Raw genomic sequence first — 12,306 nt, forward strand, 5'->3', positions numbered from 1 at the left:
AGAGGGGGATGGAGAGCCAGAGGGGTGGGACTTCCCTGGTGGTGCAGTGGTTAAGAATCCGCCTGCCAGTGCAGGGGACACGGGTTCGAGCCCTGGTCGGGGAATATCCCACATGCCGCAGAGCAACTAAGCCCACGAGCCACAACTACTGAGCCCGCCTGCCCTTGGGCCTGCGTGCCTCAACTACTGAAGCCCGCGCGCCTAAAGCCCATGCTCCGCAACAAGAGAAGCCCAGGCACCGCAATGAAGAGTAGCCCCCGCTCACCGCAACTAGAGAGAAAAAAAAACCTGCGCATAGCAACGAAGACCCAACGCGGCCAAAGAAAGACAGCCAGAGAGGTGACAACCAACTGTGACTCTCCGAGTGACCTTATTCTCTGTAATTCCCTTTTCTGATTCTCCTTCTGTGGCTCAATCTACTGTGCCTCTTTGTGAGCGCAGCATCTTCCCAGGGGGCTGCCCCTCTCCTGGAGGGCCCTTCCCATTTACGGGGCCAGACCCTGGACTCCTCCTCCTCCTCCTCCAGCCCCTCCCTCCTCCAGCCTGTGTGTCTCCTCTGCAACCACACAGCTCAAGCTCAGGCCTCCCCTGGAGTCCTCCCTTGGACCCTCTCTCCAGCCTCCTCAGCCTTCCAGCCTCCAGGGCCTTCCCCAAAAGGCTCCAGAGCCCTCCCCTGCTTTCCTAGTCCTCCCGAGGTCTATCCCCCTCCAGCTTCTTCCCCATTTCTCCACCTCAGTAAATGTGCAACTTCCTGTGGTCCCATATGGTGGAAGCTTCCAGGCCCTAGTTCCCAGGGTCCAGGAGGCTGCTTTGCACCCTGCTACCCTGATATCCACCCCCCACCCCCGCCCCCGCCCCAGCCCCCTCTGCCGGGTTTGGGCCTGGCACAGTGCTGCCTCTAACACAGTACCCTAGGCCGTGACACGTGAGTCATGTGATCTCGAGCCACCTCGGTTCCCCTCAGGACTGTGGGCTCCTTAAGGGCAGGGCCAAGACTTAACTCACCACCTACCCATAGAGGGCACCAGGCAACCTCAGAATAAGATGGGTCAGCACGTGAAGCCTGGCCTCCTGCGACAGCCAGGAAGTGGGCCCAGTGACTCAGACTCTGGAAGTGTGGCCCGAAAGAGGTTTATTGCCCCCCGAAGACCACTCCTCCCCACCCCACCCCAATAATTACAAAAGTAAGAAAAATGCCCATGGCCCCCAGTCCCCACCCCTCCCGAAAAATGCCATAATTTATGCAGAAAAGACACAGTCCAAGGCCGCTGGTGGCCTCAGCCCATCTTCTTCCAGATGGTAAGCGAGGCAGTGAGTACTCCGGCCACGAAGATGGTCACTGTCTGCCACGTGGGTGTCCCAAAGTAGGAGAGGAGGCCGTCCTGGGGATAGGGACATGAGGCACTTCAGCAGCTCAGCCAAGGGGCAGGCCCTGGGCCAGCACGTGAGGGGTCACAGAGAGGTCAGAGGGCATGAGTGGGGGCAAGGGCCTAAGATTAATGGTACTAAAGAGTTGGGGGCCAAAGAGTTATCATAGAACTTGAGGGATTCCGAAGGAAGTAGAGGCACCAGGGAGGGCAGAAGGCACTAGTCGGGTCAGAGGTCACCAGGAGGTCAAGGGTCATGGAGAGGTCAGTGGGTGCCATATGAATCAGGGTTGATCAGACATGTAAGAAAACGCATTACAGAGTACATCTCATGATCCGAAAATGGGGAGGGGGGCACCACTGTGGTGGGCTCAGGAAGGCCCAGGGGTCCCAGAGGAGTGGGGGATTGGATGGGGTTAGGGGCCTCACCCAACCACCCTGGTCCTGGATCCAGCCCAGCAGCCGCTCTCGAAGAAAGTCCAGGGTCCAGCCCATGATGGTCCTGATCAGCTGGGGCACCTTGGTGCACAGGGCCTGCAGGGAGTGGGCTGGGCCTTAGGGACTAAGCCTTGTCCCCACTGCCTGGGGCCATGGCCCCCAGCCTCCTTTCTCAACTCTCTGCCTCCCCTCCTGCCCTTCTGCAGTCTCTTTTCCACTCACAGTCAGAATGAGCTTCATAAATTGTAAAGTGGATCTGGTCACTGTCAACTTCCCTGCTCACAAACCATCTATGGCTCCCTAGTACCTCTGGGATAAAAAATCAAAAGCACATCTTGGCCCACAAGGCTCTGTGTGAAGCCTCTGACCTGATCACATTCCAATTTTCCTCTTCTTTTCTGTGCCTCACTGCCCTTCTTCCATATCTTTTTTTCTTTTTTAATTTTAAACTTTTTTTATTTTTTCTTTGGCCACTCCACACAGCTCGTGGGATCTTAGTTCCCCGACCCGGGATCGAACCCGTGCCCCCTGCAGTGGAAGCACGGAGTCATAACCACTGGACCACCAGGGAATTCCCACCCTTCTTCCATATCTTCATTCCCACCAAATTCTTAACCTGCTTCAGGACCTTTGCACATGCTGATTCTGCTGCCTCAATGGACCTCAACCAAGGGAATTTTCACTCATCCCTCACAGCTCAGGTCTAATGTCACTTCCCCAGAGAGGGCTTTCTGACCTTCAGACCAGGTAAGGCCTGACGCCTGCTCTTCAACTCCCTAAGCTTCCCTACTCAGCCTTTATCTCGCTGCTTCTCACCTGCTGTCCCCAGCTCCACACGGAGCCCTACCATCACCCTGACTGCTGTCCCCCTCATCTCTAACATTCAAGCCCCATCAGCTCAATCTTGCAAACACATCAAGAAATCTACTTCTCCACCTCCAATGCTGCCCCCTGACTCCAGGTCAGTCTTCCGTTAGCCAGGACTATTACAGGTACCTCTTTGTCAGCGTCCCAGTTTTTGCCCTTGTGCCCCATAATCCATTTTTCTACCCAAAAGGGCCAAAATAATTTGCTGGGCTTCCCCTCCCCCAATATTTTACAATGAGAATCTTCAGAGAGAAAAGTTAAAAAAATTTCTAAGCGTACAGGCATATACACACAACCTAGATTCTACAATTAACATTTTGCTCTCCTTGCTTGAAAAGTCTTTTCTCTTTACAAATCAGGTCACCTCACTCTCTTGTTTAAAATCAGCCAATCACTCCTGTCGCAGAGTAAAGCTAGTCTTTACAGCGGCCCACAAGACCCTCGCAATCTGCCCTCATCTCTCACCTTCTCCCCCTCCTCACTCTGTTCTAACCACATGGGCCTCCTCATTGCCCACAACACACTAGGCTTGGCCCTACCTCAGGGCCTTTGCATGTTCTGCCCCTCTACGGGATGCCTTTTCCCCCATCTTTATGCAATATATCACTGCATCTTTCTTGTCATTCCAACTTTAGCTTTCACGTCACCTCCTCTTAGAAGTCTTTCCTGACCACTTTGCCCAATCACGTCACCCGAGTTTACTTCGCTCAGCACTCATCATACGACGTGGGCTCCCTGAGAGCAGGGACCTAGCCTTTTCCGTTCTGTGTCCTGGGTGCCGAGTACAGGCCACACACACCATAGGCCCCATAAATGTTTGTTGAATGAATAAATGAATGAAAAAGCAGACAAGCGGTCCATAGCTGCCTCTCTCCATTCCCTCTGTGGTTACTGGGCTGCCACAGGGGTTGACCTCACAAGTCCCAGGTCCTCATAGGGGAGCCTGCCTGGGCTCACAGCCCTGCAGCCGCCCACCTTGAGCACCAGTTTGCTGGCAAAGTAGAACAGGGCGACAACCCGGCCCCAGTTGAAGTTGCCGTCAGAAAACATTTCGGCCGCCACTCGGAAAAAGACCTCTCGGGGGGAGTCTGTGTCCACGGCCGCGATCATCCTGCAGGAGAGAGGAGAGCCAGTGCTGGGGAGGGAGGATCAGGTGGAGTGTGGAAACTCTGGTGTCCACCCCATACCAAAGATAAGGAAACTGAGGCCTGAGCCAGGAAGCCATCAAGGGGGAGAGCCACGAGGTGGACATTGAGGAAACTGGGGAAAATGACTCCCTGAAGGAGAGTTTCAAGATCCTAGGGCAGGGGAGGGCTGGGAGTCCAGAGTGCTGAGTTGAGTGGTGGGGCCCTGGACCCCTGGGTCTGACGGAAAAGGGGGCTGTGGGCCTGGACTCCAGGCTCCCAGGGAAAGTGGGGGCTGGGAGCTGGGACTCCTGGGTTCTGAGGGAGAAGGGGCTCACTGGCTGGACTCCTGGGTTCCAGGGACCACACCTCTGCAGCTCCATGTTACTGTCCAGTTCATCTCCAATGCGCTTGAGACACTCGCTCAGCTTCTTGGTGGATGCATCCTGGGGCGCCTGCTCCAGGCCCAGCTCGGGTGTCTCTCCCCCCATTCGCCCTGCTCGATCCTGGATGAAACTAGAGTGGGAATGGAGTTGCAGGGAATGCAGAATCAGAATGGGGCCTCACTCCTCAAATCTGCTCCGCAATAATCAGACCTCAAACTCACCCCTGAAGCAAAAGGGCCCCTGTCTTCATGATCTGCTCAGAGCTGGTGGGCCCTAGAGGAGAAAGGAGGTAAGAGGTGCCTGGACTCTTGGGTCCTAGGGGGATCCAGGGAACTGGAGTGGCTCATGATCCCTGAGGGAGGACAACGCCAGGGGACCCTGCATTTCTGGGTCCCTGGTAGATAAAGTGACTGGGGGCCCAGGCAGCTGAGTCCCTGATGGAGAAAGAGGCAGGAGTCCTGGGCCTGTATCCTTCATTCTTCCGGGGGAGGAGGCTGAGGGAACACTTCATGCAACCAGACCCCTGGCCTGAGGGGACTGAGGGGAGACCCGCCCCTCCCACCAGGAAGTGGTGCCGGCAACAAGCCCGGGCCTGCCCCGTGGGCTTGGATTATGGGGTTCCCCAGCTTCTCGGGGGTCCGAAAGCGCCAGACAGGAAGGGATCCGGACGCAGAGGCCAGAGAGCCCGGGACCCAGGGAGTGGGTGGAAGCTGGCAGCGCCGGATCCCGGAGTTTCTGCCCCGGAGTGCTTGGCGATCGCACGGCCGCATACCGGCAGGAGGGATCCTGGGGTCGGCCGGCGAGGGGCTCGCCCTCCTCCCGCCCGTCCGCCTCCCGCCTCACCCCCGCCTCTGGGTTGCTCCCCGGACCCGTCCATCACCGCCGCTCCCGCCGCCGCCTCTCGCCGGGTCCGCCCGGGCGGCCGCAGCACGCCCCTGGTCACGTGAGCGCCCCGCTGAGCGTGCGTCCTCTCACGTGATCGCCCCGCAAAATGGCTGCTGCGAGCCGCTGCCCCGCAGGGCTACCCGGACACAGGACCGCACCTGCCTCACCTGCTCCGGGAAGGTTCGGCCCCTATCACGTGACTGCCCAATCAGCACTTCCCCTTAGGAACTGGTTGTGGCGCCATTCCACCAGGCACGCATTCAATCGCAGTTATAACTTTTATTCATTCATTCATTCCTGCAATATTTTCAAAAGTTTCGGTTGGGACTTGAGCCCTTGCCAGGACAGAAGGAATATCAGAGGCCGAAGATAGGATTCTTTGAGGCAGGACGTTCCAGATGACTAAAGTCTGTGAATGTTTATATGTGTTTCTGTGAAAATAAAAAGAATCTGAAGTTCAAAAAGTGATAGATTGTTTCCCATCAGATCTGAACCTTGGTCTTGGTGGTCGTAAGAGGAGGAATAGTAGTACTGAAGCTATGCTCATGGCGTCTGTTTATATAGCATGTGGGCTAGTTTCAAACAAGGTTGAAAAAAAAAAAAATGATAGATTGGTGATAGATTGGCAGGGTGAGGACAGAGAGGCTCCTGGGGTGTCCGAAATGTGCTATATATTTATCTGGGTGGTGATTACTTGGGCATACACATATTTAAAAATTCACTGAGTTGTACACATAAGACGTGCAGTTTACTGTATGGAAATGATTATATCTCCCTTTCAAAAGAAAATAGTAAGAAGAAAAAAGAACTGAGATTAGAAAAATAGGCTGGGGCCAGATGATGAATGGTTTGGGCATATAAGAGAAGGGAATCTATGTCCCAAGGGTGGCTGGGAGCCACGGCGTTTGAGGATTATAGGTATCTTAATCCATCAGCCTGACAACACCAGGAATATAGTCTGACAAATTAAAGTTTATTGACCCACTGAGATGATGGAGACCACACAACAGAGAAACCATGGAGCATCTTGACAAAGGAAAAGGTAGAGTTATTATAGGATTTGGAGGAAGAGTGGAATTTAGGTGATGACTGTATGTTAGGCTCAAAGCCAAGCAGTGTGTGGACTGCAAAAGGAACCAGGGTCCTGTATCCTTGCAAACTACAAGATGAATGTAGATGTGTAGTGTTGGGTCCAGAAACCCTTTACTCTGCACCTGGGTTGGAAATCAAGGCTGCTACTATGTATCAAATGACTTCAATCCTACAGGCAAGAGTGGGATGTTTCATTTTTACTGATAGAATTTCCAACAGTGTGAGTAAGAAAGCATGTCCTTGGGAAATAGTGTTTCGTATTAACTTTGAAGCTGGCTTTATTTGTGTCTGTTATTCCAGCCCAATGAATTAGCCCTCCCTCCATCCCAGTTACAGAGAAGGAAGAAAGGGCTATTAATGCAGCCACAGACCTCTAAATGGTACAGCTGTTGGGTAGAGGGGAAAAAACTTTTGAGATAGTTCTGAAGTCAATATTGTTTACAATAATAAAGATACTATATCAGAACTATGAAGCCCACCTCCAAGATGGACCCCAATGATTCTCACCTCCAGGTATTCAGGCCCCTGTGTAGTCTCCTCCCGCATTGAATAGGGTGTTGTGACTAACAGGGCGTTGTGGAAATGGCAGTGTAACTTCCAAGGTTAGGTCATAAAAGTCACTGCAGCTTCTGCCTGACTCTCTCTAGGATCACTCACTTTAGAGGAAGCAGCTGCCACATTGTGAGGACACTCAAGCAGTCATCCGCTGGAGAAACACACGTGTCGAGGAACCAAGTCCTCCAGGCCCAGTCAAGCCTTCAGGTGACAGCTGTCCCCACCAACATCCTGACTGCAACCTTGTGAGAGAGCCTAAGCCAGAACCCCACAGCTCAGCCATTCATTGATTTCCAACCCTCAGAAATTGTGTTAGACAATAAACGTTTATTGTTGCTTTAAACTGCTAAGTTTGGGGGCAATTTGTTACACAGCAATACATAGCTAATACATCTAGGATAATTATGGCCTATTTATAGATGCAGAAACCAGAGCCCAGAAAAGGAGGTGGATTTGCCAGAATTGTACGGTTCTTGTGGGTGCTGTCATGTCTCCAGCTTGACCTGTATCACTTGGACAGGGCTTTCTTACTCAGCCCCACTCATAGGCCCCAACCTCCTGTCCCTCCCCTCCAGCCCATCTTCCACATGAACCTACATGGGTTTTTCTATATCCAGAGCTGGCCCTGGTCCTCACCTGCTCACAGCCCTCCCATGGCTCACTGGTAATAGTAAATCTCTCTTACACATTATTATAAGACAATGAATCTAGTACAATCTGTTATTTATTGTATATCCAAAGGGATAAGACAGAAAATGATGTTTTAAGACTTTTTTGGGGGGGGGCATGCCGCATGACTTGTGGGATCTTAGTTCCGAGACCAGGGATGGAACCCGTGCCCCCTGCGGTGGAAGCGCAGTCTTAACACCTGGACCACCAGGGAAGTAACTTAAGACTCTTCTAACAAAGGAAAATACAGTTTATAGGTGTTTTAAAGTTACCGATGTATATTACAAGATGGACATAATCGGTGGGATCTGGGGGTGGCTTACTTGGGTCCTCTGCTTTGCATTCCCTCACAAGGCTATAAAAAAGGTGTCAGCTGAGGTTCTGGTCTCATCCAATGACTCATCTGGGGAAGGATCCATTTCCAAGCACCCATAAATGGTTGTTGGGAAGATCCAGTCACATGAGAGATGCTGGACTGAGGGCAAGCATCTTGGTTCCTTGTTGGCTGGAACTCCTTTCTTTGCCATGGGACCCCTTCATAGTGCAGCTCACAACACGGCAGCAAGCTTAATCAAAGTGAGCAGGCAAGACTGAAGTCATAGTCTATTATAACCTAGTCTCGGAAGGGACATCCCATCACTTTTGCCATGAGCGGCAGGTCACTAGGTCCAGCACAGTCACAGGAGAGGGGATTATATGAGGACATGAATATCAGGACGTGGAGGTCATTGAGAGCCATTTTAGAAACTGATTACCCCAGAGAAAACTCTAATTCGAAAAGACGCATGCACTCCTATGCTCATAGCAGCTCTATTTACAATAGCTAAGACATGGAAGCAACCTAAATGTCCATCGATAGATGAATGGATAAAGAAGATGTGATCTATATACACAATGGAATATTAGTCATAAAAAAGAATAAAATAATGCCATTTGCAGTAACATGGGTGGACCTAGAGATTACCATATTACCAAGTGAAGTAAGTCAGACAGTGAAAGACTAATATCATATGATATCATTTATATGTGGAACATAAAAAAATGATACAAATGAACTAATTTACAAAACAGAAATACACTCACAGACACAGAAAACAAACAAAGGGGATAGTGCAGGGGTGGGGGGAGGAGAGAATTTAGGAGTTTGGGGTTAACAGATATAGGCTACTACATATAAAATAGATAAACAACAGGAACCTACTGTAAAGCACAGGGAGCTGTATTCAATATCTTGTAATAACCTATAATGGAAAAGAATATGAAAAAGAATATATATATTCAATATATATATAACTGAATGACTTTGCTGTACACTTGAAAGTAACATGACGTTGTAAGTTCACTATACTTCAATGAAAGAAAGAAAGAAAGAAAGAAAAGAAAAGAAAAGAAAAGAAACTGACTACCACTCCAGGAAAGGAAGAACGCTTTGCACATAGAGGAAGGACAGCAAAGGAGAGGGCTAACATGTTGTAGATGCTAAGTTATTCAGGGGTAGAGGACCCTGGTGGCTGATCTAGTGAAGGTTCTGGGGTGGAGAAGAGTGAGTAGGATTTGGGGGTTCTACTTCTGCTTAGACATATTAAAAATGAATCCATCTCTCCCACTATAAAAGTTATACCAGATGTTCTGGTTCACTATTGCTGTGTAACAAATCAGCCCAGAGCTTAGTGGCTTAAAACAACAATTATTTTATTATCTTTGATAGGCCCGTGGGTAGTGAGACTGGGAAGGGCTCTCTGGGCAGTTCCAGCTTGGGGTCACTCAGTGTCTGCAGTCAGTAGTGGCTGGAACTGAAAGAGCAGGGAGACTGGAGGGTGTCGGGACTTGGTGGAGCATATATTTTCATGGAGCCTCAAGCCTTTCCATGTAGTTTGTTTGTGTGGGATAGCTTGAGCTTCCTTGTAGCTTGGTGGCTTCAGGGCAGCTGAACTACTTGCCTGATGGCTGAAGGTTTCAAGAGTATTTCAGCTAACAAAGAAATTGCATTGCCTTCCCTGATTTGACCTCAAAAATCATGCAGCATCGCTCTTCTGCCATGTCGCAACAGCTACATATTAGTCATGAACGCACACCACTTCAGGGGAAGGGGAACTCGACTCTGCTTCTTAATGGGGGAAGTGAGTGGGGACAGGAGATATCTTTGGAAAATATAAGGTAGAACACCAATTCAGCTGCTTTAGCAAAGACCATGATAACAATGACTTAAACAACACAGAAGTTTATTTCCCTCTCATGTAACAGTCCAAGAATATGCAACCTTAAGTGATAATAACAGTGAGTAAAGTTCCACAGTGTCAGGAACTATGATGGTTAATTTTATATGTTAACTTTGCTGGGCCAGCTTGACAGGGTACCCAGATGTTTGGTTTAACATTATTCTGAGTGTTTCTCTCAGGGTGTTTTTGCATGAGATCAATATTACATCAGGAAACTTAGTAAAGAAGATTGCATAAAAGGCCTGAATTGAACAAAAGGCTGACTCTCCTCTGAATAAGAAAGAATTCTTTCTGCCTTACTACCTTTGAACTAGGACATGAGGGACTTCCCTGGTGGCGCAATGGTTAAGGCTCTGCGCTCCCAGTTCAGGGGGCCCAGTTCGATCCCCGGTCAGGAAAAGAGATTCTGCATGCTGCAACTAAAGACCCCTCACGCCACAATGAAGATCCTGCATGCTGCAACTAAGACCCGGTACAGCGAAATAAATAAACAAACAAATAAATAAATTTTTTTTTTAAAAAAAAGGAACTAGGACATCAGCTTTCTTCCTGCCTTCAGGCTCAAACTGAAACATTGGCTCTTCCTGGGTCTCAAGATGAAACTGCACAATTCAGATGGGACTTGAACCCAAGGGGTGGGACTTAAACCCAGTGTCCTTTTTTTTTTTTTTTTGACGGCGCCACATGGCATGTGGGATCTTAGTTCCCTGACCAGGGGTCGAACCCGCGCCCCCTTCAGTGGAAGCCTAGAGTCTCAACCACTGGACTGCCAGGGAATTGACCCCGCCAGTGTCTGTTTTAAAAAAATATATAAATTTCTTTATTTTAATTTTATTTTTGGCTGCATTGGGTCTTCGTTGCTGCGTGCGGGCTTTCTCTGGTTGTGGTGAACGGGGGCTACTCTTCATTGTGGTGCGCGGGCTTCTCATTGCGGTGGCTTCTCTTGTTGCGGAGCACGAGCTCTAGGCACACGGGCTTGAGTAGTTGTGGCACGCAGGCTCAGCTGTTGTGGCTCACAGACTCTATATCGCAGGCTCAGTAGTTGTGGCGCATGGGCTTAGTTGCTCCGCGGCACGTGGGATCTTTCTGGACCAGGGCTCAATCCTGTGTCCCCTGCAGTGGCAGGCGGATTCTTAACCACTGTACCACCAGGGAAGTATTCCCCCCACACACTGTCTCTTAACTGAGATCACACACCAGGTCTCAGACCTTAATGAAGCTCAGGTTCTTTATGTCTCATCGCAGAAAGAATTCAGTGAGAGACAAATTGATAGGTAAGAAGTGGATTTATTTAGAGAGAAACACAGTCCACAGAGTGTGGACCATCTCAGAAGGCGAGAGGCTCCGAAATATGGGGTGATTGGTTTTTATGGGTTGGGTAATTTTATAGGCTAAAGAGTGGGAGGATTATTCCAACTATCTTGGAGAAGGGGTGGAGATTTCCAGTAATTGGGCCATTGCCCACTTTTTGGCCTTTTATGGTCAGCCTCGGAACTGTCATGGCACCTGTGGGTGTGTCCTTTAGCATATGCGAATGTATTACAATGAGCATAGAATGAGGCTCAAGGTCTACTGTTAAGTCAAATCTTCTGCCGTCTTGGACCTAGTTGGTTCTAACCAGTTTATGTCCTATCCTCAAGGGCTATGCCATTCTTTTAGACGTTGTGCCCTGCCCCCTTCCCTCCTGTTTCAGAGCTGCCAGCCTTCAGACAACAACTACACCATCAGCTGTCCTGGTACTCATGCCTTCAAACTTGGACTGGAACTAAACATTGGCTCTCCTGGGTCTCCAGTTTGCCAATTCATCCTGAAGATTTTGGGGCATGCCTACTTCCATAATCATGTCTTTCTTCTAGCCTTCTAGCTTGTTGCCCTACCATTCACAACACAGCACTTCCATCTCAGTGTAAGATGGACACACCAATGCCCAACACATCCCTACACCAGGAAGGGAGAGACTGAAAGGGATGTCATCCTCCTTGCCTTTTAAGGCCATATCTCAGATGCTGCAGACATCCCACTGGCCAGAAACCATTTACATGGCAAGAAACTGGTTGCAAGGGAGCCTGGGAAATGTAGTCTTTAGCTGTGCAGCCGTATGTCCAGTGAAACTTCCCTATCAGAGGCGAATAATTATTAAGGGGACATCTAGGCATATCGGCCACACGATCAAATGATTGAAACCAAGCAAGCAGAGGGCTGAATGGTTTCACACTGTGATGATAGCCGAATGATATGTAATGGGACTTGGAATAGGCAAACAACAGAAAACTCATTTAACTGATTTCTAATCTCTCAATGTTCTGAAATTTCTACCAATTTGCTTATGTGCTCAGAGCGACAGTTATTAGTGTCATAAACCCAATATATCCATCTCCATCTTCTGGAGTGTGGTAGAATTGAACTTCCCAGACTCTCTGTGGTTCATTCAAGTCACATGACTAGTTTTGGCCAATAAATTCTAAGAGATTATGTATGTCATTTTTGTGTCAGAACATTTAAGTACTGGTACAAGAGCTTCCAGGGTGTTCTTCCTTGGCCACACTTGACCGGCAGGACTCCAGAGGGTAGTGGCTCTGTCAGCCTGGGTCCCAGACATATACAGCCCAGAACCCTCAGTCAATATATAACACAAGTGAGAAAAAAAACCTTGTTATGCTAAGCTGAGATTTGGGGTTGTTTGTTACTGCAGCATAACCTAACC

General features: G+C 49.6%; 1 protein-coding gene across 1 annotated transcript; it reads right to left on the bottom strand.

Annotated features, from left to right (window-relative positions):
• Positions 1-1,195: 1,195 nt before the first annotated feature.
• BAX (BCL2 associated X, apoptosis regulator) lies at positions 1,196-5,131 on the bottom strand. Its single transcript, XM_022585132.3, has 6 exons — positions 5,026-5,131; positions 4,404-4,455; positions 4,166-4,312; positions 3,648-3,783; positions 1,797-1,901; positions 1,196-1,382 (listed from the first exon to the last, which is right to left on the bottom strand). The coding sequence occupies exons 1-6, from the start codon at positions 5,057-5,059 to the stop codon at positions 1,278-1,280; spliced, it is 579 nt and encodes a 192-aa protein (XP_022440840.1). The 5' UTR covers positions 5,060-5,131; the 3' UTR covers positions 1,196-1,277.
• Positions 5,132-12,306: the final 7,175 nt, after the last annotated feature.

The sequence above is a fragment of the Delphinapterus leucas genome, chromosome 20 (genome assembly GCF_059928025.1).
Source record: "Delphinapterus leucas isolate spDelLeu-1000000601 "Yukka" chromosome 20, BTC_Dleu_Yukka2, whole genome shotgun sequence".
In the NCBI taxonomy this organism is placed as follows: Eukaryota; Metazoa; Chordata; class Mammalia; order Artiodactyla; family Monodontidae; genus Delphinapterus; species Delphinapterus leucas.

Excerpts from the sequence above, each read along its gene's own strand:
- BAX (XM_022585132.3), bottom strand. The coding sequence starts at position 5,059 with ATGGACGGGTCCGGGGAGCAACCCAGAGGCGGGG. Across the intron at positions 4,456-5,025 it reads GGAGCAACCCAGAGGCGGGG|GGCCCACCAGCTCTGAGCAG; the intron begins GTGAGGCGGGAG and ends TTTCTCCTCTAG. Across the intron at positions 3,784-4,165 it reads AGTAACATGGAGCTGCAGAG|GATGATCGCGGCCGTGGACA; the intron begins GTGTGGTCCCTG and ends TCTCTCCTGCAG.